This window comes from Callithrix jacchus, chromosome 1 (assembly GCF_049354715.1).
Source record: "Callithrix jacchus isolate 240 chromosome 1, calJac240_pri, whole genome shotgun sequence".
NCBI lineage: Eukaryota > Metazoa > Chordata > Mammalia > Primates > Cebidae > Callithrix > Callithrix jacchus.
In genome coordinates this window covers 70,983,160-71,011,054 of record NC_133502.1, presented here as the reverse complement: position 1 = coordinate 71,011,054, position 27,895 = coordinate 70,983,160, and the positions used below count along the sequence as shown (strand labels likewise).

General features: G+C 47.0%; 1 protein-coding gene across 10 annotated transcripts; it reads left to right on the top strand.

The window, feature by feature from the left end:
* The first annotated feature begins 496 nt into the window (after positions 1 to 496).
* LOC103792021 (putative uncharacterized protein FAM120A2P) lies at positions 497 to 25,925 on the top strand. 10 transcript variants are annotated; one of them, XR_013532135.1, is made up of 6 exons: positions 497 to 1,029; positions 13,667 to 13,764; positions 13,982 to 14,268; positions 16,511 to 17,824; positions 18,924 to 18,993; positions 20,011 to 20,435. XR_013532135.1 is itself a non-coding variant. In XM_078365006.1 (5 exons), exons 2-4 carry the CDS (start codon positions 13,687 to 13,689, stop codon positions 18,967 to 18,969), a joined length of 411 nt encoding a protein of 136 aa, XP_078221132.1. In that variant the 5' UTR covers positions 497 to 1,029; positions 13,664 to 13,686; the 3' UTR covers positions 18,970 to 18,993; positions 22,503 to 25,925. The 10 variants fall into 10 exon arrangements, 8 of the variants coding, with proteins under 8 accessions (XP_078221132.1, XP_078221156.1, XP_078221131.1 ...); XR_013532122.1 differs by having other exon boundaries at positions 13,664 to 13,764; XM_078365006.1 differs by lacking the exons at positions 16,511 to 17,824; positions 20,011 to 20,435 and adding an exon at positions 22,503 to 25,925 and having other exon boundaries at positions 13,664 to 13,764.
* The last annotated feature ends 1,970 nt before the right edge of the window (positions 25,926 to 27,895 follow it).

Below are 27,895 nucleotides of genomic sequence, written 5' to 3'. Positions count from 1 at the left end.
ACGATGTTGGCCATAGAAGCTGGTCTCGCACTCCTGACCTCAGGTGATCCGCCTGCCTCGGCCTCCCAAAGTGCTGGGATTACAGGCGTGAGCCACTGCACCCGGCCTCACCTTTCATTTTAAAAGTTATTTCAGTGTCATTTTCAAACTCTATGTTTGATAATGCAATTTTTTTAAGGCTGTTAAGCTTAAAGCATATTTTTAAGAATCCGACTTAGCACACAAAGTCTGCCAGTCTGTACTGCTGATGGACCCCCAGTAGATTTGGGGTGCTGACGGTAAGCGGCAGTTTCAATGAAGCACTTCTCTGTGAGGAATGACATCCGAAAGGGATGCTGCTAGGCAGGCAGGAGACCTGGATGAGAGCAGACGAGGAAGCTGCCGAGGAGGGAAGGAGACGGTGGGACCCCGAGAGCGAAGGGCGAGCAGAGGGACGCGGGACCCAGCGCAGCTCCAGCGGAACCCACGCAAAGCGCGTGGGCAAGGCCGTGTTTTCAAATGAGGCGGCTGCTGGGAGACGCGAGCTTGGCCGGGGGCGCCCCGCGCTCTGGTGAAGAAGCGCTGCCTGCAGACTGAAGCCGAGAGGAGGAGGCAGCGGACCTTTAGGGGTCCCTGCAAAGTCGCGTTACCTCCTCTAGCCCCTCGCGGCCCCCGGCCCGGCGGCGGCGGGGAAGGGGCAGGATTCCCAGCTCAGAGGTCCGCGTCGGCGGTCGCCTTCCCTCCGTGGCTCGGGGGTGGCCTGAGGCGGGACGGAGGCGGACACGGGGTGCCTCGCTTCTGCTGCCTGGAGCCCGCGACGGGCCCAGCCCGACCCTGCCTTGGCAGTTGCCCCCGCGCCTCGGGTCTCCAGCGCCGCCTGACCCTCACACCAAGGCCTTCTCTACAGCCCATCACCGCCGCGGCCACGGCCTCCTCCCGAGCATCTTCCAGCCCCCAAGCCCTGAGAATCAGTTCTGGGATGTAACAGAGCAAGCAGGCATTATTCCACGACCAGTCAGCCTCGGTCGCTGCAGCCACCACACTACGTGGGTAAGTAAACTCTTCTGGGATCAGCGTGGACCGTGCGGTAATCCAAAGAGGTGTAAATACTCATTCACCATAAAATCCTATAGATTTATTACCTTGAAACGTGATTTTCTGCAGTCATACAGCCAGAGACAGCTGAGTGCTCTAGCAAAAGGGCGAAAGGATGGAGGCAGGTCCTCTAGGGCAGAAAGAGTGAAAACGTGAGAGACCACATGGCCCTCACACTGCCCCAGGCTGGGCTTGGCTGACAGCTGTACGGCTGGACCCACCTGGTAGCCCTCTTGTCCTGTTGTGGTCAGGGCAGGAGCGGGGCCCCTGGGGCGTCCTGCAAAGGAGTGGGCTCAGCAGCGGGGAGAGACAGCCTCAGGGGGGTTGGGGACTGACCAAGCCTGGGGGCTATGACCTGTAAGTGGGGCCCATTATAGAAGCTGATGATGACTTTCTTAATTTCTCCTGCGATAGTCTGATACTCTGTAGTGCAGAGGTGCCATATTTAGCCATTTCCCTGCTGTCAGCATCAAGAATATGTTTAGTTTTTTGCTACTATAATGACTTTTCAACCCAAATGCCCAGCAATGACAGACTGGATAAAGAAAATGGGGTACATATACAGCAGCTATAAAAAGGAAGGAGATCAAGTCCGGTGGCCTGCAATCCCCGCACTTTGGGAGGGCAAGGTGGGAGGATCACTTGAGGCCAGGAGTTTGGCCAACATGGTGAAACCCCATCTCTACTAAAAACATTATACAAAAATTAGCCTGGCACGGTGACACACACCCATAATCCCAGCTACTGGGGTGGCTGAGTCATGAGAATCGTTTGAACCTCGGAGGTGGAGGTTGCAGTCAGCCAAGATGGCACCAGTACACTCCAGCAACAGAACAAGATCCTGTCTCCAAAAAAAAAATAAAGGAATGAGATCATGGCCTTTGCAGGGACATGGGTGGAGCTGGAAGCCATTATCCTCACCAAACTAACACAGGAACAGAAAACCAAACACCTCATGCTCTCACTTATAAGTGCAAGCTGAACTATGAGAACACGTGGACACAGGGAGGGAAACAAGACACACTGGGGCCTGTCAGGGGTTGAAGTGAGGGGAGGGAGAGCATCAGGAAAAATAGCTAAGGGTTGCTGGGCTTAATACCTAGGTGATGGGTTGATAGGTTCAGCAAACCACCATGGAACACGTTTACCTATGCAACAAACCTGTATGTCCCGCACATGTAACCCAGAACTTAAAATAAAAATTAAAATTAAAAAAGAATTTTATTTTCACCAGGTATTCAATGTTGTACTTTTGGTGTATTTTACTAATAACTTCAAATTTTTGACATTCCTTAAAAATGTGTTGCATGAAATCCTTACTTTGTCCTATGGCTTTGCTTCTTACACTCGCCCTTTCCTAGGTTTTCACTAAAATTGTTTTGTGGTTGTTATGAAAACCTGTTAATGTATCAAAAAATAGAAGGAACAGTAGAGTGAGTGGTGGTGTACCTGCTTCAGGACTTCAGTTTACACAAATGGCAACCTGTGCTTGAGATCATTTGTTTATAAAAAAAGATATGCATCAGACTTTTCTAAAAGTCACATACAGCCCCCTTGAACATGTTTTTTGTTTGTTTGAGATGGAGTCTCGCTCTGTTGCCAGGCTGGAGTGCAGTGGTGTAATCTTGGCTCACTGCAACCACCGTCTTCCGGATTCAAGAGATTCTCTTGCCTCAGCTTCCCGAGTAGCTGGGACTACAGGTGTGTGCCGCCACGCCCGGCTAATTTTTTGTAGTTTTAGTAGAGACGGGGTTTCATCGTGTTGGCCAGGATGGTCTCGATTTCCTGACCTCTTGATCCGCCTGCCTCAGCCTCCCGAAGTGCTAGGATTATAGGGGTGAGCAACGGCGCCTGGCCCTAAACATGTTTTTGTATTTTTTCACCTCATACCAATGGGATGATTAATAGCATTGCTTTGCTTTTGAGTTGAACACTGTATTGTACATGCCATTCTGTGCTTGCTCTTTCGGAGATGTGTCCTTGTTCATCTTTATCAGTTTTGTTGTTATTGTTTGAGACAGAGTCTCACTCTGTCACCCAGGCTGGAGTGCAGTGGCAGATGTCTCACTGCAGCCTCCGTTTCCTGGGTTCAAGCGAGTCTCCTGCCTCAGCTTCCTGAGTAGCTGGAATTACAGGCATGCACCACCATACCCAGCTAATTTTTGCATATTTAGTAGAGACAGGATTTCAGCATGTTGATCAGGCCAGTCTCTAACTGCTGACCTCAAGTGATCCGCCCGTCTCAGCCTCCCAGTGTGCTGGGATTATAGGCATGAGGCACCTAGCCCAGCCAGTTTTTATCTTTAAAGCGAACGCAGATGACGTTGATGTTAAGCCCCGGAGGCCGACAGAATAGAGGGCACTAGGGGGAAGTCAGGGCATTACTTGCGTTGAGTAAGGCCACTCATCTTGCCCTTCCAGTCCAGAATTCCCAAGCAGAAAATTGGATTCTCCTGCTGGTGCTGGGGGCTTTGCTTTCAGTGTCTGCTCTGCGACCTTTCGCTCCGTTTTCAGTGAGTTCGTGGTAGTTAGTATGGTATAGGGAGTGACACAGACTGCCTGATAGTGTGGCTGTTTTGGAAGGTCATTTTTATTTTGAACTTAAAAATCAGATGTTTTGGAAGAACCAATACCCTCCTTTGAGCTATTGTCTGATTTAAAAGACTGCAGCGTGTGTCTTCCCAAAGTGGATGCATTTAGGTTTATTGATGTTGGGTTTGTTAATGGCATTTCAATATTTGGTAACAAGTGAGGAATGTCAGTTCAGTTTAGCAGTGACCTCAAAATAGAGACCTGGTAGAGTTTTCTTTTACATTGTGCTTTTCCAAAATCTACAAATGGACAGAAACTAATGTATCTTACTTCATCATAGACTTACAAAACACATTTCGGTGGCTAAATGGGATTTGGGGTTTTGGTTTTTTGTGTTGTTTTTGTGAGACAGGGTGTTGCTGCGTTGCCTGGGCTGGTCTGAACTGCTGCCTCAGCCTCCCAGTGTCGGGATTGTAAGCGTGAGCCGCCGTAACCAGCGTTAGTGAGATGTAATGTTCCTTTTCTGCCTTCTTGAACTTTGCTCAGTCAGTTCAGGTATTCTGTTCAAACTGATTAATTGAACCCGGGAACTGAATACATTTAGGTAAAACTTGCTACTTGAGACTCAGGACGGGGTGGATTTGAATGATGCTGTATCTAATGATGTCCGCCCTCTTGCTATCCACATTCAGGGATGGAAACGATTTGGAGAGCAAGGAACGCTTATAGAAGTTCAGCGCAGCTCTCTGCTGTAGAATGTTCCTGTATGAGCAATCAAGCAGTCAGTAAAGCAGCCCTTTCCATTGTGGAACTACTCTCGTTCTTAGAAAGTTCTTGTTTCTATTGACTTGAAATTTGCTTCCCTGGTTTAATTTTTCTTGCTGTTCTGAATTCTTTCACTTGTCACACAGAGTATGCCTGTTCACTTAGTTCATAATCTTACTTCTCATGGGCCTTGCACTTAGCCTTCTTCAAGCTGATCATCCCTCAGGGTTTGTCTCCTTCTGTCACCAGGCCTCGCCTTCTGAGCACCAGCCTCTGGCTTGTCCATGGGGTCTGGCCAGCACCACAGGCTCTGGGCTGGCATTGGCTGCCCCCGGGCTCTTAGCTCCTGGGAGTTGCTCTTCCATCCTTTGCCTCCCTGGGCACCCACTTTGCACCTGGTCTCAGTCCAGACTTGGCTAGCCGCCCTGACCGGCTCTGCTGGGCCTCCTCCCCCGGCAGGATGGCCAGACGTCATGCCCTCCCACTGTGCTCCAGGCCCCACCCTGCCTCTGTGGACACTGGATCTGTAGTGTAATGTGAACAGGTTACATGAGAGTTTCCTTTGTATACCTTCTTATCTTCTGTAGACTATTGATATTTAGTACATACGTGCATTTGCACATGCTTAAAATGATTGGAAGATTTTGCCTTGTCTATGTTTGCAAGCTATGAAAACTAAAGGTGGTAGGGATTATATTGACTTATTTAATCTTGAACTCAACATTTCCAAAGCTATAGTTTTTGAGGAATACTTGAAAATTATACAATGCCTACCCCTACTTTTTTTTTTGAAGACTTACTTTGTATACTTTTTTGTTTAGTTCAACATAACATTTCAGAATAATATGCCAAATAATAGAGGAGCATTTGTTAGGTTGGGCTAGGAATGGGGACTGGGGTAAGGCTGACTGTAATTCTAAGAAGAAGTTCCGGTTTAACACCATTCCTTTAAGAATTGTACCCTGGCCAGGCGCGGTGGCTCACGCCGGTAATCCCAGCACTTTCGGAGGCTGAGGTGGGTGGATCACGAGGTCAAGAGATCAAGACCATCCTGGTCAACATGGTGAAACCCCATCTCTACTAAAAATACAAAAAATTATCTGGGCATGGTGGTGTGCACCTGTAGTCCCAGCTACTCAGGAGGCTGAGGCAGGAGAATTGCTTGAACCCAGGAGGCAGAGGTTGTGGTGAGCCGAGATCGCGCCATTGCACTCCAGCCTGAGTAACAAGAGCGAAACTCCGTCTCAAAAAAAGAGAAAAGAAAAACAAAAACAATCATCTTCAATTGAATATAGCTGCTACTTGAGTCTAGACTTTCATTTTTATTATTCCAAAGTTAGGTATGTCAGGTCACTCACAAGACATTACACACTAGATGTTTTACACTGACTTAAACTATACTGTTAGAGCTTGAATAGATTTTAAAATATTCCTCGGGTCAAACCTGCCTATCACAATCACCTGTGAGCAATTTTTAAAAATAATAGGGACTTTGGTCACACACGTGGAGGTGCAGATCTAGCTGACGTAGTGTTATTTTCTGATTAGGAATGCCTCCTGGTGTTGTCTGTGCCATGCCTGTGTGTGTGTCATGCACGCAAATGTGAGGATGTGTTTGTGTGCACTCCTGTGTGTATCTGCGCCTGTGCATGAGGTGAGTGTTTGCCTGTGTACACACATCCCTTAGAGGCGTGGATCTGTGGACTTACTGTTCAGTCAGGGACCTGTGGTGTGCACATGTCCATGTGTGTGTTTCATGCAAGTGTGACGTGCCTGTGACTACATACATGACAGGCTCATTATGCCCAGCTTCTCATACTGCACTTGTCTTCGTTTGGTACCAGGGTGGAAGCTGTGCCAAGGTTTTTTCTTGGTGTGAGCCAGGATCAAAGGGCTGTGGTGTTTAGAGCCTGTGAGCTGAGGGTCCTTGGAAGGCAGGACACACGGGATTTAGTCTGCAAGTTTCCCGGTCCTTCTCTAGGGGCAGTCAACAACAATCAATGATCTGTGCTTCACTCCCAGCCTCTGTGGGCCATGCGTGGCTCTCAGAAGGCTGGACCCAGGACAACATTTGCACTGCTGGCCTTACCACACCCAGTATCCGCTTAGGGAGCCTCTTGTGAATGCAGCCATGGGTGTTTGCTTTCAGAGAACGAGAGCAAAGGTTTGGGGAATTTTTCTGTCCTTACCTATTTTGGCAGATAGGCAGTGTGAGAGGTGGTTGGTGGCTTGTGTCCTCCTTGCCTTGTGTATTCATCCATTTTCATATGGCTATAAAGAAGTGCCCAAGTCTGGGTAATCTATAAAGGAAAGAGATTTAATTGACTCACAGTTCATCATGTCTGGGGAGGCCTCAGGAAACTTACAATCATGGCAGAAGGCAAAGGGGAAGCAAGGCACCCTCTTCACAAGACTGCAGCAAGGAAAGGTGCCCAGCAAAGGGGGAAGAGCTCCTATAAAATCATCAGATCTTGTGAGAACTCACTCCCTATCATGAGAACAGCATGGGGCAAACTTCCCCCTATGATCCAATTACCTCCACCTGGTCTCTGCCTTGACACCTGTGGATCATGGGGATTATTGTCAAGATGAAATTTGGGTGGGGACAAAAGCCTAATCATATCATTCCATCCCTGCCCCTCCCAAATCTCATGTCCCTTTCATATTTCAAAACCAATCATGCCTTCACAACAGTACCACAAAGTCTTAATTCATTCCAGCATTAACTCAAAAGTCCAAGTCCAAATTCTCATCTGAGACAAGACAGTCCACCTCTGCCTATGTCCCTGCAAAATCAAAAGCAAGTTAGTTACTTCCTAGAATCAACTAACTTGATTGATTAGTTAGTTGGGTAAATATACCCTTTCCAAATGGGAGAAATTGGCCAAAACAAAGGGGCTATAGGCCCCATGCAACTCCACAATCCAGTGGGGACTTCAAATCTTAAAGCTCCAAAATGATGTCATTTGACATCATTCAGGTCTCACATTCAGGTCACACTGATGGAAAAGGTGGGCTCCCATGGCCTTGGTATGCTTCACCTCTGTGGCTTTGCAGGGTACAACCTCTCTCCTGACTGCTTTCACAGGCTGTTGTTGAGTGTCTGTGGCTTTTCCAGGGCATGGTGGAAACAGTCAGTGGATCTACCATTTGGGGATTTGTAGGACTGTGGCCCTCTTCTCACAGCTCCACTATACAGTGCCCCAGTGGGGACTCTATGTGGGGGCTCTGACCCCACATTTCCCTTCTGCACTGCCCTAGCAGAGGTTCTCCATGAGGGCTCTACCCCGGCAGCAAACTATGGCCTAGACCTCCAGGCATTTCCATACATCCTCTGAAGTCTGGGTGGAGGTTCCCAAACCTCAGTTTTTGACTTCGGTGCACCCACAGGCCCAACACCATGTGGAAGCCACCAAGGCTTGGGGTTTTCACCCTCTGAAGCAATGGCCTGAGGCTTGAGCTATATACTTTGGCCTCTTTTAACCACAGCTGGGATGCAGCACACCAAGTCCTAAGACTGCACAAAGCAGTAAGGCCCTGGACCCAGCCTATAAAACCATTTTTTCCTCCTAGGCCTCAGGGCTTGTGATGGGAGAGGCTGCCTTGAAGACCTCTGACATGCCCTGGAGACATTTTCCCCATTGTCTTGGCGATTAACATTTTGCTCCTCATTATTTATGCAAATTTCTGCAGCCACCTTGAATTTCTCCTCAGTAAATGGATTTTTCTTGTCTGTCCCATCATCAGGCTGTAAATTTTCTAAACCTTTATGCCTGCATTCCTCTTAAACATAAGTCCCAATTCCAAATTATCTCTTTGTGAATGCATAAAACTTAACACTTTTAAGAGCATCCAAGTTACATCTTGAATGCTTTGCTGCTTAGAAATTTCTTCCACCTGATACTCTAAATCACGTCTCTCAAGTTTGAAGTTCCACAGATCTCTAGAGCAGGGGCAAAATGTCACCAGTCTTTTTGCAAAAGCATAGCAAGAATCACCTTCACTCCAGTTCCCAACCAGTTTCTCATCTCCATCTGAGACCACCTCATCCTGGACTTCATTATCCATATCACCATCAGCATTTTGTTCAAAGCCTTTCAACAAGTCTCCAGGAAGTTCCAAAGTTTCCCACATTTTCCTGTCTTCTTCTGAGACCTCCAAACAGTTCGAGCCCCTGCCTGTTACCAAGTTCTAAAGTTGCTTCCACATTTTTGGGTATCTTTATAGCCATACCCTACTCTCTTCAGTACCAATTTACTGCATTAGTCCATTTTCATACTGCTATAAAAAACTTTCCTGAGCCTGTGTAATTTATAAAGGAGGGAACGATCCAAGATGGCCGATCGCTAACATCCTGCGATTGCAGCTCTCAGGGAAGGCGTGGAGAACTAGAGGACGCCACACTTTCAGACAAACTCAGGTCGCTCACGGAGCAAAAGATCCCCCAGTGGAGGAAACACACGGGTCGCCAGCGCGACTCTCGTGGCCGGCACAGTGGTTCCGCCAGCACCTCGGCACGGCAGCTCTCGGAGCAGAGTAAACAGGTTCGGAGGACCCGCAAGGGTCCCCAGCAGGACACCAGAGCCCGGTGCAGCGGCTGTGACAGCACCTCGGTGCGGCAGTGCTCGGCTCAGAGTAAACGGGACCGGTTCCCCTTCTGACCGAGGTTTGGAGCCCCGGGAAGGCAGAGTCGCCTACTACGGACACAAGAAGGAAGCCAGACAGGAGAATCCTGGGCAGAAAAGCACTATCAGTCTTAACGCTGCCGTTCAGGCCCTGGGAACTAACAACCTGGACGTCCACTCAAGAGACCTAATCTGAAAGTTGGTAATTTCATAGACGGCAGGAGGATAAATTTACAATGACGGGAAGAAACCAGCGTAAAAAAGCTGAGAATACTCAAAGTCAGAACGCCTCTCCCTCTAAAGATGATCACAGTCCCACATCAACAATGGAACAAGGCTTGATGGAGAACGAGCGCATCCCGATGACAGAATCACTCTTCAAGGAATGGATAATAAGAAACTTCGGTGAGTTAAAAGAACATGTTGTAGCCCAATGTAAAGAAACTAGGGACTTTGAAAAAAGGTTTGATGAAACCCTATTGAGAATAGACAACTTAGAGAGGCGTATCAGTGAATTAATGGAACTGAAGAATACAATACAGGAACTCCGAGAAGTATGCACAGGTTTAAACACTCGAATTGTTCAAGCAGAAGAAGGGATATCAGAGGTCAAAGTCCAACTTAATGAAATAAAACGTGAAGAAAAGATTAGAGAAAAAAGGATAAAAAGGAATGAGCAAAGTCTCCAAGAAATGTGGGACTATGTGAAAAGACCAAATTTACGTTTGATAGGTGTACCTGAATGCGACAGAGAGAATGAATCCAAGCTGGAAAATACCCTTCAGGATATTATTCAGGAAAATTTTCCTAAACTAGCAAAGCAGGTCAACTTTCAACCTCAGGTAATTCAGAGAACACCACAAAGATATTCCTCAAGAAGAGCAACCCCAAGGCACATAATTGTTAGATTCACCAGGGTTGAAATGAAGGAGAAAATACTAAGGGCAGCCAGAGAGAAAGGTCAGGTTACCCACAAAGGCAAGCCTATCAGACTTACAGCAGATCTCTCAGCAGAAACTCTACAAGCCAGAAGAGAGTGGGGGCCAATATTCAACATCCTCAAAGAACAGAACCTTCAGCCCAGAATTTCATATCCAGCCAAACTAAGCTTCACAACTGAAGGAAAAATAAAATCTTTTATGAACAAGCAAGACCTCAGAGATTTTATTACCACTAGGCCTGCTTTACAAGAGCTTCTGAAAGAAGCATTACACACAGAAAGAAACAACCAGTATTAGCCTTTCTAAAAATACACCAAAAAGTAAAGAGCACCAACATAAAGAAGAATTTACATCAATGAATGGATAAAACAGCCAGTCAACATCAAATGGCAGTAACCCTAAATTTAAATTGACTAAATCCCACAATCAAAAGACACAGCCAAAACCCAATGGCATGTTACATCCAGACCTGTTTCACATGCAAGGATATACAAAGAATCAAAACAAAGGGATGGAAAAAGATTTACCAACCAAATGGAGAGCAAAAATAAATAATAAATAAATAAAAAGCAGGAGTTGCAATTCTTGTATCGGATAAAATAGATTTTAAAGCAGCAAAGATATAGTGGTAAAAGGATCAATACAACAACAAGAGCTAATGATCCTAACACCCAGATATGAGACTTAGATTCAATGAGACAGAAAATTAATAAGGATATCAAGGACTCGAACTCAGATCTGGAACAAGTAAACTTAATAAATATTTATAGAGCTCTCCACTTCAAATACACAAAATATACATTCTTGTCAATACCACATCACACCTACCCATAAGTTTAAATGAAACATTGATTGGCCATTATTAATACCCAATTTTTTTCAAAATAAAGCAATATTTCCATTTACTCTCCCTCTTTCTCTTCCTCTTTCTTCCTCTCCTTTACTTGTTTTGTTTTTTTCTTTCCTTCTCTCAAAAAAAAAAAAAAAGAAAAAAGAAATCAACTTGTAAACCTCTAGATCCAGGTCGGCAATGTCTCTCTCATTGCTTGATTTTCTTCCTTCCCTTCCCTCCCTCCCTCCCTCCCTCCCCGCTTCCTCCCTTCATCGCTTCCTTCCTCCCTCCCTACTGTCCTCCTTCCCTCCCTTCCTGCCTTCCTCCCCACCCCCAAAAAAATTTACAAAAGAAGAGGTTTAATTGACTCACAGTTCAGCATGGCTAGGGAGGCCTCAGGAAACTTACAGTCCTGGTGAAAGCAAAGGGGAAGCAAGGCACTTTCTTCACAAGGTGGCATGAAGGCGAAATGCCAAGCAAAGAGGGAAGAGCCCCTTAAAAACCACCAGATCTTGTGAGAACTTACTGGCTATCACAAGGACAGCATGGGGAAACCATCTCCATGATCCCATTACCTCCACCTGGTCTCTCCCTGACACATGGGGATTATGGGGACTATGAAGATTATAATTCGAGATGAGATTTGGGTGGGGACATGAAGCGTAACCATATCACCTAGTGTTCAGATGAAAAGGATGGAGAAGAGGGAAATTGGAGTCAGGAAGCTCCAGGCTTGATTTTCTTCCACATTTAAAACAAACCCCAGGGAGAAGTGGTGCAGCTGTCCAAGCTCCTGGTGGATCTGTTGTGTCTCACACAAGTTTTCTGTTTTCTCTGTGTCTTCATAAGTGTACCTCTTACCAACACTGCCCCAAGGCTCCTTCCATCCTCAGGCCCAGGCCTCAGCCTGACACATCATAGGTGCTCAGCACCTAAGGATTCCAAGAGAGAGTGTAGCTCCCCCATGTCCTCTTGTTTCCTGCTGGTGGTGTTTCAAAGTGCTGTTGACATTTGGGCCACACTCAGTCCTTGTTACTGTGGGTCTTGTGCTGTGTTTGAAATAGCCCTTTATGGGCATCATCTATGCACTTGTTCAGGTCTATTGGCTGACATGGCCCCTGAGCTCTCTTCCTGTCCTTAGACCCCATGAGGCCAGATGCAGTGTTGAGTGTGGAGGCTTCCAGGCCCTGCCTCCCATCCCAGCTTCAGGCTGGCCCAGCTCCTCATCCTGCTGTCCTGCTTCAGTTTCTCCATGTGGCTTTCCGACCCCTAACAGATTTCTTCACTTTTGCAGGTTAGTGTGGGAATGATGACTAACTAGCACATGCCAGCACACATCGGGACAGGTTTATGAAATTACTATATTTTTTTCATTTGAACAGGCAACTCTGTCTCCCAGGCATCCCAGTCACCAGTTGAAATGGCACCTGGATTTATGTGATTTCTTGTGGGTAGACCTGCCGCACTGGCTGAAACAGCCGCTAGAGACTCGTGGCAATTTTTCACCAGGGAATCTCCTGGCCTAGCTCCCTGTTTCAGTCCCCTTTTTATCAGTTGAATGGGTGACTCTGTCTCCCAGGCATTCCAGTAGCCTGTTGAAAAGACACCGGATCTGTGTGATTTCCTGTGCGGTGACCCACTGCACCAGCTGAAAGAGCCTTGTGGAGATTCATGGCGCTTTTTTGCCCGGGAATCTCCTGGCCTGGCTCCCTATTTCGGTCCCCTTTTTATCAGTTGAATGGGCGACTCTGTCTCCCAGGAGCTCCAATCGCCAGCTAAAATGGCAACTGGACCTGTGTATTTTGTGCAGAGACCTGCCTCGTGGGCCAAAACAGCCGCAGTGGCCATGGGACTCCTCCACCTGGGAATCTCCTGGTCTGTGAGCAACAAAAATCCATCTGGAAATGCGGTGTCCACTCACCCTCTGTGCTTTTGCTGGGAGCTGCAATCCTGAGCTGCTCCTAATCAGCCATCTTGGATCAGTTCTCTAGGCAATTATTTTTTAAGAGAGCACAGAATCCCAAATCACTCATCTTGTAAGATGCGTTGAAGTGTATAACCATTGCTGAACAATAATCCCCATAATCCCCATGTGTCAGGGAGAGACCAGGTGGAGGTAATGGGATCATGGAGATGGTTTCCCCATGCTGTCCTTGTGATAGCCAGTAAGTTCTCACAAGATCTGGTGGTTTTTAAGGGGCTCTTCCCTCTTTGCTTGGCATTTCTCCTTCATGCCACCTTGTGAAGAAAGTGCCTTGCTTCCCCTTTGCTTTCACCAGGACTGTAAGTTTCCTGAGGCCTCCCTAGCCATGCTGAACTGTGAGTCAATTAAACCTCTTCCTTTATAAATTTATAAAAGGAAAGCAATTACCTTTTATTTAAAAGGTATGTAAAAACTCACTAGTTAGCTAAGAACCTAATGGTGCTATCAATGTACTTTAAATAGAAAAATCTTCTTGCTTGACAAAAGTAAAGGCAGCTGTTTCGTCCAGACTTTGTTCCTTTCATGCCTGCCAGGACTTCTGGTTTCATGGAGACCACAGGCCAGGAGCAGCTGTGAGCAGGGAGACTGAGTTACAGAGGTGCCCACCAAGTTGCAGACAGAGACCCTCGGGAGGTGCACAAGAGCAGAACCACTACCACAAGTTCACTGAGAAATCTGGAAAGTTACCATCCCAGCCCCAATCCATCAAATTGAACATCAGAAAATTTAAGTTTTCTTCACTATAAAATAGCAATTTGTAATGATTTTTGAGAATTGGGGCCCATGGTGGTGTTGATGTCTGAGCCAGGTGAGGCTGAGACCCCTGGCGCCATGCACTGTCCCCCAGGATCCCCTGGGAAAAGCATTCTGTTCACAGCTGTGTGATTCTTTTCTCTCTGTGTTGGTGAAGCAGCCAGACCCGGTCCGTTTGGAATGCCTGGGATGGTGCCGCCACACGTTCCTCCTCAGATGCTCAACATTCCGCAGACCTCTCTGCAAGCAAAGCCCGTGGTAAGGTGTTCCCTGGGTCGGGTGGGGTGGCGGGCCTCAGACACGGTGTGTGCATTAAATTTTGACAAATGCTAAAGTAAGTTCCTAACCTTTTGAATTGATATGTGAAATAGATGCCAGTGTTTCTTGACATAAAAGTGAGTCAGGAAACGTCAGCCTGGGCCTGAGTCTGGTCCTGTCTGCCACATGTGCATGTGACCTGTGCCCTTCCCTTCAGGTCCCACAGGTGCCCAGCCCAGGGGGTGCCCCGGGTCAGGGTCCATACCCGTACAGCCTCTCTGAGCCAGCAGCTCTCACTTTGGACACGAGCGGGAAGAATCTGACGGAGCAGAACAGCTACAGCAACATTCCTCACGAAGGGAAACACACGCCCCTGTATGAGCGGTCCTCGCCCATCAACCCGGCCCAGAGCGGCAGCCCCAACCACATGGATTCCGCCTACTTCCCTGGCTCTTCTACATCGTCATCTTCCGACAACGACGAGGGCAGTGGAGGGACGACAAAGTGAGTGGTGGCAGTTGCTGGGTCCTACCTGGCGGGTGGTGACCTGGGGAAGCTGCCTTCTGGCCTGCTGGCCTGGCAGGTGTTTTGCTCAGAGATGTAGTTTGCTGCAGGTAGGTGATGGTCAAGCTGTTCTCAGACAGGGGCTCCTTGGACAGAGAAGAAAGAGGAAGAGTAGGTATGTTCTTTGACGTTCCCACGATTTAAAATCTGCAGCATCCCAGCCCCTTGGCCTGGAGCTGCAGGAAACTTTTCTGGGGAGGAGTTTGACAAGAACTGGTTTATGTGATGACCAAAACATGGGGGCATTTGTCCTATGTGGTGTCACTCACACACACCATATCAACCCGCTGCCACCCCTCAAAAGCATCGATCGCCTGGCTCCTGGATCAAGGAAACTCTCAATTTCTTCTCCTTCTCCTAAACTCCTAAACACAGAAAACTTTTGAAATAACACTGTTTGCCCAAGCAAAACCCTGGAAAGCTGCCTAGACCCAGGCTGGAATTGTTTCTTTAGAGGAGTATTCTAAACACTGTGTCCCTGAGTAAATGTCCCTGAGTAGTCACAAATACAAATCCCAACACTCTGGGAGGCAGAGACGGGTAGATCACTTGAGGTCAAGAGTTTGAGATCAGCTTGGCCAACATGGTGAAACCCTGTTTCTAATGAAAAGATAAAAACTAGCCAGACATGGTGGCACGCGCCTGTAGTCCCAGCTACTCTGTAGGCTGAGGCAGGAGAATCACAGGAGGCAGAGTCTGCAGTGAGCCAAGATCATGCCACTGCACTCAGGCCTGAGTGACACAGCGAACCTCCATCTCCAAAATAAAAAACAAAAATCTGATCAAGAAAATTTTAAATTTGTACTCCTCCCCTCCCTTTAAACTGTCTTATATTTAAAAAAAAAAAAAAAAAAGAAAGAAAGAGAAATGTCTTTCTTTAAGTCAGTGTCTCCTTTTCCTTAGTGTGAACTCTTCTTACAGGGTGGATAACCAGGGCTGGTTGATGTTACATCTGCTTCTGATGTAGGAAGTCTAAGAGATGTAGTTGTCAGTTTCCGTGCAAGTTCTTACCTGGTGTTTCACCTGAAGCAGGTGATCTTTCCTCTCTGTCCCTTGTCCGTCTGTAAAATGAGAATGGATATCTGTCGACCCAGGCCAGAGGTTACTGAAGGGCTCACTGCCACCCAAGGATGCACACGCTGTTTATGGCGGAGACATATAACATTAATAAATGTTTATTCACTGTACACGCAGAGAAGTATAAAATTAATAAATGTTTATTTGCTGTATATGCAGTGCTAAGACTCTAAAATGAAGTAAAGAGTTGCAATTGAATATTCAAAGTTTTACATTGATTTCTAGCAAGATAATATATTGAGTACCCATTGAATAAGACTCTGGGTTGGGGTCCCCAAATTTGCATTTTAAATAAGCATCTCAGTCAGTCTTTAGCATACTGCAGTTTGAGAACTGGTAGATGGTCTTAGCAGCCCTCACACGCTGGAATTCTAAGGCATGTGCATTTTGTTGTAAAATGTGACTCGTGTTAGCAAGATCGAAGTGTCTGTACAATAGTTATCGTCTTAGTAAGAAATGTTCTGTCTGAACTCTGAAACACAGTTAAGAAATAAGACAAAAAGCAAAAGAAGTCAGTTTTATGGGTCCAGCAGGAGTTCAGTGCTACTGATGGAGATGTGGAAACCAGGTTGAGTTGCTGACTTGGGGATGTGGGTGGTGACCAGGACACGTCTCAGGTAAGGTGCTTGTTCCTCCGGCAGGGAGGGATTGAAAAGAATGCGAATTGCCCATCTAATTTGGCAAGCTGTCTGTATTAGTCTCTTCTCATGCTGCTAATAAAGACATACCCGAGACTGGGTAACGCATAAGGAAAGGGGTTTGATTGACTGAGTGTGTTCCACGTGGCTGTAAGGCCTCACAACCACGGTAGAAGGCAAAGGAGGAGCAAAGTCATGTCCTGCATGACAGCATGTGCAGGAACCGCCAGATCTTGTGAGACTTACTATCACAAGAACAGCACAGGAAAGGCATTCAGTTACCTCCCACCAGATCCCTACTATGACACGCGGGAATTATGGGAGCTACAATTCAAGCTGAGATTTGCATGGGGACATAGCCAAACCATATCATTGTCTTTGTTAGGATGAGCTGAACTTGGAGGAAGTAGGAATGCCTGAGCATGTCCTGTCTTTTCTGTGTATGAATCTCCTACCTGTCTCTACAGGTTCTGGTCAGGTTTTTGGAGCTCTAGGCATCTGGCCTCCCTCTGACCTCTTGCAGTATCATCTTTATCCCCGATACAGCATCTTTACTGTTTTCTGGAGGTGCATCTTGTTTCTGCCACTGGAATGTAACCTGCTCAGAATCTTGTGTTTTGCCATCCTTGTGGTATGAAGTGTCCTGAAGAATGCAGGGTACAGCCTATAATCAAAAGATTGGATTCAAGCTGTGTGACTTAGCAGAAACTTCATTTCCTGGAATCTGCTTCCACTTTTATTATAACAAAGAAGAGACACACGTGGTAGAGTTGAGATGAACAAAGGCAGAGGAGATAAGCGTGCTTGTTCCTGAAAGCTTTGGGGTCAGAAACCAGCATTTGACTTGGGGTCAAATGCTTGATCACAGGAATCCTTTGCTTCTGCAGGCGCAGGAGTGTGACTTGGATTTATGTGTCTACACATGCCAAGTAGGAACAGTGTTCATGATTCCCTGCAAGGGTTCTAGAGGGTTGAATACATTGTATGTAGTAGAGCAGAAACCCAAGAATAGAAACCTCTGCAAGAACCAGTGTGGATGCAAGGAAACCTACACTGTAATTGATAGATTGCTGGAGGCTCAATGTAGACAAATCTGAGAGTTGAAGACTCCAGAGGGCCGGGTCATGGGGTTGCACATGCTTTTGTGCATTTTACCTGCTAGATCTCTACCGAGTTCTCATAGTAAATATTGGAGAAAAATCCCTTGTACCTCCAGCATGGGGACGGAAAAGATAGTTATTTAAAAATGAGACAGAATGCTTTTTTTTCTTTTTTTGAGACAGAGTCTTGCTCCATCACCCAAGCTGGAGTGCAGTGACGTGATCTTGCCTCACTGCAGCCTCCACCTCATGGGTTCAAACAGTTCTCCTGCCTCAGCCTCCTGAGTAGCTGGGATTACAGGCATGCACCACCATGCCCAGCCAGAACACTCTGTTCTTAACAAGGCCTCCTCTCAGGAGAAACTACCTAACCAGAGCCTAACCTACTGGGTTTCACCAGAGCCTAATTAATCTGGAGAAAAGGAAACACCCAACTCCAGCTCCCTGTAGCCATCCTGTCCCAGCTAAGCGGGGCCGGAGAATGAGAATCGCATGTGAAGATCACAGCCCAGAGACTCATTATAAGACTGAGAACTAATAACTGGACTATAGAACCTGTGCCCACCCCTCACCCCCAGAAAAGAGATAAAGCAAAATCATATAAAGTGCTCAACTGAAACAAGAGAAAGAAGAACAAGAATGGAAGACATGAAGAAAGAATGGAACACGGTAACAAATATAGTAAGTAGCTCTTAATCCACATATATCAATAATTAAACATCAGTGGTGTAGATACACAAATGAAAAGAAAGAGGCGGCCGGGCGTGGTGGCTCATGCCTGTAATCCCAGCGCTTTGGGAGGTAGAGGCGGATAGATCATGAGGTCAGGATATCGAGACCATCCTGGCCAACATGATTAAACCCCGTTTCTACTAAAATGCAAAAAATTAGCTGTGTGTGGTGGCACACACCTGTAGTCCCAGCTACTCAGGAGGCTGAGGCAGGAGAATTGCTTGAATCTGGGAGACAGAGGTTGCAGTGAGCCGAGAGTGCTGCTGCACTCCAGCCTGGCAAAAGAGGCTACTTGTGCCTACAAGAAATCCAGCGTACATATGAAGACACATTCCTTTTTTCTGTTAACAAATGGTAACAACTACTGTGATGTGTGAATTACTGAGGTTTTTGTGGGATGAACATAGGAACTCTATTTGAGCCGCTGCATGAATGGAGATGTGGTGAATGGTTCCAGGTAGATGGTGTAAGTCACAGAACGTTCTAGTAGCTGGGGAAACACACCACGGCCACTGAATGTTATGCATTTACTTTCTCTGTGGTGCAATTGCGAAGTTCCTGTTGTTGGCCGACTTTTAAATAGACTATTTCTAAATAAATAGTGAGACAAGTAATTCTAATTTTTGTAGTCTTTTCCATGTGTCAAGGCTTTTTAAAAATATAGTTGAAGCCATGGTAATTTTTCAAGGAAATGTTTTTGTAGCTCTCCCAAATGGACAGTGTGTTATAATAGAAATGTTTAAATTATGTATTTGGAACAGATTTTTTTATTCAACAGATTTTCTTTCAGGAATAAGCTTTTTTCTGTGCTTCTTTCCCTCAGCGCCTTCTTTGTCCTTATTTCTTAATGGTTGGTATGTTTTCCCCGCGTCATTTGTTTCTGCTGTCATAAAGCCTCGTAACCATTTCTGCCGTGCTTCTTTTAGTTGCTGTGCGATTAGAAAGCAGTCGTATTTTTATTTGAACATTTTCATACCTTAGGTTGAGATTTTCTCGGTTTCTAATACATTATCCTTTGCATTTATTGTTGTGACTATTCTCTTTGAAGTGACAGCAGAACTTGCAACACCTGTTGTCTTACACCGCGTGTCTGAATTCCCGGAAGACTGCAGGAGTAGGTGAGAGGCCTTTTCAACTTGTCCGGTCGTGTTGGTAAATACCGTCTTACGTTAGTAAATCACGTAATTGCTAAATTCCTTAAGATTACATCATCTGAAGGAATGGTGTAGCATCTAACTAGCTGTGCCTCCAAGAACAGCTGATACACAGGTTGGCGGCATCAGAAAAAGTGGCTTTTGCGGAAAGTTTTATTTTCCTACAACGTACTTTTTTATGGTCTTTGGAATTATTAATAAACTGTGATGCTGATTGTCTCTGTGGATTCTTGGAAGAGTAGAGTTTGCCACAGTATCACTTAGTAATGGTGAGCATTCATTAAAAAGAGCCTGAGTCAATAGCAAAAAGAATGCCAATGTGCCCTTGTAAATGGGTTAGTAAGCATTTCTTTTATTGCATATGATACTGGGAGTGAATGGCATTTTTTCCACACCCATGGGTGTTAGTTATACATATAACCTATGTTTCATGAACGTTTATATGTTAAATGTAACTATTTTAAAGTAGTTTGTGACATTACCTGGCATAGAAAGTAGTTACATAGTATAATTGTAACTCTAAAATTTGAAAGTGCAACACAAGATATTTTTTATTTTCTATGAAATATGCCTTTCACAACTCACTGACCTTCAAGAAAAGTAGTTGGCGAACAACTAACTCATGCTATCAGAATAATAAAAGTTTTTTTATTCCAAAATAGCAAAACTTATTCAAGTAATAGCATAAAATTTGAAGTCATGATTAGTGATAAGACAATGTCTGAGAATATGGTATTTCTGGATTTTCAGTTATTCTTTACATTCTATTTGATTCTTTTTTTTTCCTTGGTGAACTAATTTCAGAATTGGAATAAACTGAATGCTGCTATTTATATTAGCTGCTATAAAGTTTTATTGTAGAATGTATCTTATACATTATATTAGCAAAATGGATTATGAAGAGGACTGAAATTTTACTATCCTGTGCTGAAATTAGACAGTGAAGGTAAAATAGAGAAAATTTGGGGATTTTTTTTTCAGACAGAGTCTCACTGACCCAGGCTGGAGTGCACTGGTACAATCTCAGTTCACTGCAACCTCTGCCTCCAGGTTCAAGCAATTCTCCTGCCTCAGCCTCCCAAGTAGCTGGGAATTACAGGCACCCACCACCGCACTCAGCTACGAGTGTGTGTGTATGTGTGTGTGTGTGCGTGTGTTTAGTAGAGACAGGGTTTCGCCATGTTGGCTAGGCTGGTTTTGAACTCCTGACCTGAAGTGGTCTGCCTGCCTTGGCCTCCCAAAGTGCTGGGTTTACAGGCACAAGCCATGGTGCCTGGCCCCAGGAATATTTAATTGTTGTAGTTTGTATTTGACCGTAACACAGTTTGTAAAATGATAGCGCTTGTCATCAGAGTGTAGCAAGTGATCTAACAAGGACGGGTGAATAAAAAGGTACCTGAGCTTCACCATCTGTGTTGTTTCCTTGTTTGTTGGGTGATGCTTACTCAAAGAATAAGTTTTAGGTTTTTGAACTAATTTAAGTATGACAAAAATCGGTGATTAGCCATTTTAGAACCTGTTGGAAGCAGATGCTCAATGCTGCAAAGAAAAATCAGCACTGAGACAAAGGATCTTTCAGCAACACCATTTTTACTTCCTGAACTGCAGGAAGGTTACCTTTGCTAGCCATCTTGCCACGAGAGAAAAACGAACAAAGGAGAGCAGACATATTTATTCCTTAGCATTTGGGGTCATCCTTACTGCTGTGTCTGATCTCTGCTGGCTGGAGCCAAATCTCACAATTTAAACTAAAACTCGATTGGCAAATAACTTAAAACTTTTTTAAACAGGTAAAAGCAATGGAGAGCTGGGACTTGCCTGTGAGCACATCCAGCACAGATATTTTGGTTAAAGCACAGGGACCTACAATGTACTACATGCCTGTAAGCATGGCATGTTTAACAGCTACATATGATAGGGCTTAACGGAGAGTTATTAGCAAACTTATTTTTTAACAAGAACGGAAACTTTAAACAGGAACTTTTTGACTTCCCACAGAACCTTCGGCAAGTAAGATGTTTCTAGGCCAGGTGTGGCTCACATCTGTCCCAACATTTTGGGAGGCCAAGGTAGGCAGATTGCTTGAGGCAAGGAGTTTGAGACCAGCTTGGGCATCATAGCGAGGACCTGTGTCTACAAAAAGTAAAGTAAGCCCAGAGTGATGCTGTGAGCTTGTAGTCAGCTATTCAGGAGGCTGAAGTGGGAGGATAGCTTGAGCCAGGGAGGTTGAAGCTTCAGGAAGCTGTCATCCTACTAAGTATACTCCAGCCTGGGAAACCCCATCTCTATTTAAAAAAACAAGCAGACAAAACAAAACAAAAAAACTCTAATGTGATTTAATGTCTTTGTGTTGATTTGACTTAAGAAGATTGAACGTTCCATCATATTCCTTTCCTTAAAGACTATCTACAAGACTAACGAGTGATTTGACCAGATAGTTGAATCAGTGTTATGATAAACAGAACGCTTTACTAAGTTCTTGATAATGTTCTGAAGTTTTCCAAAAGTGTAATCTAAATAGATCTTTATTTTTCAGACTATTTAAATATTTTTGAGATTTAGTTTTGAGTAACATCTAGCATCCTAGGAAAATATAAACACTGTATGACAGCTCATATACTTTTTTATTTTTAGTTTCCATTCAAATTTTGGGATGCTTTATTTCTCCCCTTCAATTTTAATTTTAATAGCAGCCATAAACCTTTTGCCTCAGAGTTATGGTAAATCATGACACAAAAGAGGTCTCAAGAACATTTTTTTCATTTTACTATAACTAGCTTGTGACCATATCTACAATATCTTGTCACTGCTTGGCATAACATATATCCTTTACAATAATACTCTTTGTAATAACTTGTTTAACTGCAAGGAACTCATACCTACTGAACTGTAGTATTTTAAGTTGTTAGTTCATAAATTAGACATACCCTTGACATGATTTGTAAAATCTGAAACACACGTTATTAATTTAAAGCTTTTGATGTGCCACATAGTTTAATATTAACTTACTGAATGTAAAATGGACTCAAAGTTTCCTTTTGGAGTATGTTGAAATGTTATCAAGATTATAGTCATTGGTTATGGTTGTATGGTTATACACAGTTATATTTATACATAGTTATATGGTTATAAATATTTGTTTCTTGAAAATCAAACATCTTAAAGTTTAGAAACATAGCACTTCTTGGAAAATAGTTCTGCATCCTTGTGAACAAAAGACGATCCGGTGAAATCCAATCTGATACTTAGAGGACAGAGACAAACTTTGGAAGCTTGTCTGTTGACTATTAAGAGACTTGTCTTCCTCTTAGCGGTGGGACAATGGGAGTGATATAGGGAGGATAAGAACTGTCTCTAGAATTGCTGTGAATATTGTCTATGTGGACTGCCCTTCACTTCAGAATAGGTTGTGAATGGAAAGTACATTGACGTACTAGAAAGGCTTTAACCAAAGGCCTTTTGTGCTTGCCAAGCCTGAGGCCCGCACGTGGCTGAGTGTGGTGAATGTATACCAGCCCCAGCCTGCCCCTGGCTCCCAGCTCCGGGTCATGAAGAGCCACTGGGTGTTTCCCTGGGTCGTGCCTGTGTCTGCCATGTGAGTAGGAGCTCCTGCTTCTCCCTGTTAACATCCTCCAGTTAGGATTGTCAAGTACAATGTCACAGAAGGATGGCTTAGCTGAGCTCAATCTCTTCCTGAACGGTGCCATGTGGAAATATATGTAAACTCAGGAGCAGGGTAAACAGTGTGAGTTCAATCTTCATCTTAATGCACCCCTGGAAAGTCAAACCCTTCACTATTATGCTAATTTATCCACCATGGAACTATCACATTTTTGGTCATGATGATTCTTCATCTTTGATGGCAATAGACACCACCTATGTTTTGAGAAGGTCCTGGCAGAAGCAATGATATGTGGAGTAAACAGAATGTCAAGCCTGCCTGGGCAGAGTTCAGGTCTCTCCAATTTGCTAAGGAACAGAAAGAGACTGAAGTTGCCAGTCTCTTTCCAAAAGCCCATTCTAGTGCCAAGCTCATGGGATGCCAGGCACATGTGGATTCCAGACAAGCAGCCCGTATGTTGCACTCAGAGTGCGTGGTTGTGAAGTCAGACACTGAGTCTCCAGACATGCTGTGAGGACAGGAAGTTGCTCTCCCAGGAAAGGAGCTACTAGGAAGACAGTGGGGGAGGAAGCGGTGCAGCAGGGGACGTCCACCTTCAGCCTCCCTCCGCCACCCTCTGCCCGCACCCTCGAGGGTCTTATTCAGATGCTCCTGGGTGGGGCCCAGATGTCTGTATTTTTTGCAGGTTCCTCTCAGAATTCAGATGGAGAGCAAAGCTCAGGAACCTTCCAAGGGGCATCACGTGAGACTTGGGAATGGGGTGCACATTCCCCGGGTCCAGCCCACAGGCCCCTGGCCTCTCACAGCTCCTGACCCTGTGGTCCACGATGTGACCAGCCTGTCCTTCCACCCCCGGGCTCCGTCCTTCTGCATTTGCTGTCTGTGGCTGACCTGCGGGGTACAGCTCACACGGGCTCCTGTCCTGTCAGCTTCCTTGGGGTCCAGTCCCCGGGGAATCCCAGAAGGAGACCAAAGGCAGGGGCAGGCTGGGGCCAGGCACTGAGCTTCCCGGCTCCTTCCTGTGAAGCTGCCTCAGCTGGCTCTGTCTCGGGCAGCAGGGGTGACTCACAGCTCTGTTCCTCAGGGCTCCTCCAGCCCAACCCTCCTGTGGTGGCCCCAGGTTTGGAGCTGGTCGTGGCTGGATGGGGGACAGCTCCAGATTCCTGCCTGCATGTGTTTCCTACTGCTGCACTAAGGTGCACCTCCAACCTGGCAGCCTCGGGCAGGCAGGAAGATTTGTTAACCTCCTGTGCTGGAAGACAAAACTGAAAATCAGTCTTGTTGGGCAAAAGTCAAGGTCTGGGCAGGGTGGACTCCTGCTGGGGGCTCCTCCTGCAGTCTCTGACTTCCCAGGCTGCCCAAGGCCCTGGGCTGCTCCCCTCTCCACTCCCGGCCTCCACTCAGCATCTGCTCTCCCAGCCCTGCTGCTGCTGCCGTCACACCTCCTTCTCTGACCCCTCCCTCCTGCGTGGAGGGACCCTCCAATGATGGTGCACCCACCTGGCTCATCGCAGCCTCTCCCCACCTGAAGAGCCTGTGCCAAGTCCCATCGGCGAGGGTGCTGGTGCCATAAGAAGGTGACATGCACAGGACCATGCTTTCAGATGTGGGCCCCTTGAGGGGACATTACTCTGTCTACCAACACTGCCTCACGCATTGCACTTCCAGACACCTATACTTTTGGAAACAGTCCCTTGTGTATAAACCTTCTTCAAAGTTACCCAATTCCAGCATTGTCTGTTTCCCTGACAAGGTGTGCTGTCCTTGGCTCTTATTTCAAAGCAGTTCAAGAAGGGAAATTCATGTAGCATGACTGCCCATGCAGCCACAGGCTCCCCCAGCTAAGCCTGAGCTTCCTCAGGGGCTGTGTCCTCACCCTGGCTCCTTGCCCTGCCCGAGATCCGGCTGTTCTGGCATACCCTGCCCGCCCCTCCCTCCATCCACACACCCTCTTCCCTCTCCCCAGCCTCCACTCACTCACTCACTCAACAGAATCAGGCGGAGCGCCTCTCTCACAGGAACAGGAGGATAGGAAGTGAAACAGACAGGACTTCTGCACCCAGGTGGCTGATAGCCATGGAGAGAGTGGAGGGGGACAGAAGGGGACACACATGAGATCCCCTGTGGCCTCTGCGATGCATCGTTTCACTTTGGGAAGTGACACAGGAGGTCCACAGGGAAAGGCCACATTCAGATGGGAGCACAGGCAGCAGGCTGACCCGGTCTTGAGTTGGGGAGGCTGCCTGAGGACGTGAAGCTGGAGCAGGGACTGGGCACCGAGTGGTCATTTGTGAGGCCCTAGGAGGACAGAGTTGGGCCCCGAGGGGCTCAAGGACCACACTTAGTGGTGGGGCTGAGAATGAGGGGAGCAGGGGCTAGGAAAAACCTGGAGAGGGCAGAGCCTGGCAAGGAGGCCAGACTGGAGCATCCATTCGACTCTGAAGAGATCACGCAGGCTGCAGCAGGGAGACTGAAGGGAAGGGAGTTCTGGGACATTTCAGCTAAAACATCTACTCGGCTCTTGGCAGCCCACGTTTGGGAAATGAGAGAACAAGGATGCCTCTGAGTCCTAGATGAGAACGAGCCGGGTAACTGGTCATGCCAGCCTTGGAAACTGACATCTGGGAAGACCCCATGAAGCTTGGGAATGACATCGTCTTACAACGTGCAGCATTTCTAGATGACTTCGAGAGTCTCAGTGGAGACGGGGAGAGGCAGGTGGATTTACAGGTCTGGAAGCTCACAGAACTTTGAGCTGGTGATCAAATTTGGAAGGCTTGGGCTCAAAAGGATCAACTGTTAGGAACCGCTGTTGCTCCAAAGCCCTCCTGCCCCGGCCCACACAGCCTCACCAGGAGGCAGAACCAGCTGGCTGCAGCTCCTACCCCTGCAGCCCAGGACCCTGGTCCCTGCTGTCCACCTTAGTGAGAAATGAACGATTCTTTACAGTTGCATGGGACAGCGTTGCCTCCCCATCCAGCCTGACCTAGGGCAGCCTCCGATGCCCAGCATCCTCTCAGGGTGAGGGACTCTTCTCCACACCTTTATAGGACTGCAGGAACCACCACCAGCACAGTGATGCCCGTGGCATGCTCGTCTTCTGCACCTCTCTCAAGGGCAAGTCTAATGAAGTCAAGTTCACAGACCACAACAACCATGAAGTGTACAGAGTGGCCACCACTGCTGAACTCCCTTACCCACCTGGAAGGCAGGCCTCCTGGCTGAGGCTTAATTGCATTCTCTAATGAATAAAGACAGGATTCTGGGTGGTTTATTTTTTGTTTTTGTTTTCAGAGACAGGGTCTCACTGTGTCACCCAAGTTGGCATGTAGTGATGTGATCACGGCTCATCGCAGCCTTGACCTCCTGGCCTCAAGTGATCCTCCTGCCTCAGCCTCCCAAAAAGCTGGGATTAGAGGTATGGGTCACCCAGTCCCTTAGTAATAAGCACTTTTCAGAGAATTGAAGCTGTTCAGCCTGGAGATGAGGTGCAGATATCACCCTGGACACCAGAAGTCTAGTTGGATGCTGGGGTCAGCTAAGAATAAAATGATACTGAAGAGCAAAGGCTGTGGCTTTGCTGCCTTGACCCTGCAGGAGGAGCTTGGGCTGGCCACAGGTGATGCTGCCCTTGCTGTCCTAGGAGGGGCCTGGCAGGGTCCTTTCTATCCCAGAAATGCTGTGAGCAGAGCTAATAAGCACCCACAGGAAGCTTCATCTACCCAGAGGAAAGCCTGCCTCCATCAGCACAGTGCATTGCACGCCAGCTGCATGCAGTGACTTCTGGAAGTTGCAGGGCTAACAGAAAATGTTATGTCCCAGCTTTCAGGATGTCAAGCATAACAAATAACATGCACCCATAAGGACTCCCCAAGGGCTGAGGTCTCTGGGGCTCTGGTGAGCGGTCCCCGCAGACTGTGTGATAGAACCCAGAGGAGGGGAGAACCCAGGACAGGGAGGGTCAAGGATGAATCCCGACCCAGCTGAAACTTCGGGAGGCTGAGGAAGGCAGATCACAAGGTCAGGAGTTCATGGTGAAACCCCGTCTCTAATAAAAAGACAAAAATTACCTGGGTGTGATGGCATGCATCTGTAATCCCAGCTATTCGGGAGCTGAGGCAGGAGAATCACTTGAACCCAGGAAGAAGATGGTGCAGTGAGCTGAGATTCTGCCACTGCATTCCAGCCTGGCGACTATGGTAGCATTACCATGGTCCACAGAAAACCAGTTGCATGAGCAACCAACAGAAGAGAACACAAAGTAAGACCGAGGGAAGCCGTGTTCCTAGGGCTGTGCCGTCCCTGTTCCCGGCTGAGGTTTGGAGGAGGCCCACCCTGCTGATCACACGGAGAGGACTCAGGGCTCCGAGACCACCTGCGCATACCGGGATGGCATCCCTGACACTCCCGGTGGGAGGCAGTCTCCATGCCCTGAAGACTCATGTCTGAGACGGGCAGGCAGCACCACTCTATCAGCCAGTGGGCTGGTTTTACAACTCAGGGAGGGCATTGTGTCATGGATGTAAATGGCATAGCACAGCAATATCTCTGGTGTCTAGTGGTGATGAAATCCAGGTGCTGTTAATGGAGGAAATGCTAAATTGCAGTTAGACATTAATGAAAATAAAGATGCAATGTTTTTTTCATTGTGATGCATGGGACCCCAAATTCTCCCTAGACCTCTGGAGCCAGCATAAGGCCCTGTGCCTACTGGCCAGGCTAGGGTGTGGGGACCTCACCACGGCACGTTTCCTTGGTGAGGCCATGCCAACATTCCTCATTTCTCACACTTTGCGGGGGAATGCAGCCTCACAAGTGGGGGGATGCAGCCCTCCAAGGAGTTGGTGGTCTTGGACCTGCCACCCCACAGCCAGAGGTCTCTGGCCCCAGGCCATTGGTGCCTTCCCTGCTGGTATAGGTGAATTCTGGAAGGAGGGTACCAGGGGGGTGGGCATAGGGGTGATGGGCGACTTCAAGCCTCCAAAGACCAGAGGGAAGGCCTGCCTGATGGAGCTCTGTAAGCAAAGGCCAGGAGGCACCCAGGACCCGAAGTCCATGCCAGCTGGCATCGGGGGGAATTCGGAGATCAGCCTCCCCAGGACTGCCACCTCCAGGGCCCTGCAGAGTACAGGGCTGCCCTGAGTGTGCCAGCATCCTGGGAATGTCCCCCCACCCCCATCACATCCTAGTCCCCTGGCTGGCCAAGCATCACGAGACAGGAAAGAGTTTGAAAAACCAAAGTCC

Coding starts and splice junctions, on each gene's coding strand:
- LOC103792021 (XM_078365025.1), top strand. CDS start 13,687: ATGCCTGGGATGGTGCCGCCACACGTTCCTCCTCAGATGCTCAACATT. Junction 13,765..13,981: donor CTCTGCAAGCAAAGCCCGTG/GTAAGGTGTTCC, acceptor CCTTCCCTTCAG/GTCCCACAGGTGCCCAGCCC. Junction 14,269..18,923: donor GGCAGTGGAGGGACGACAAA/GTGAGTGGTGGC, acceptor TTCTCTTTGAAG/TGACAGCAGAACTTGCAACA.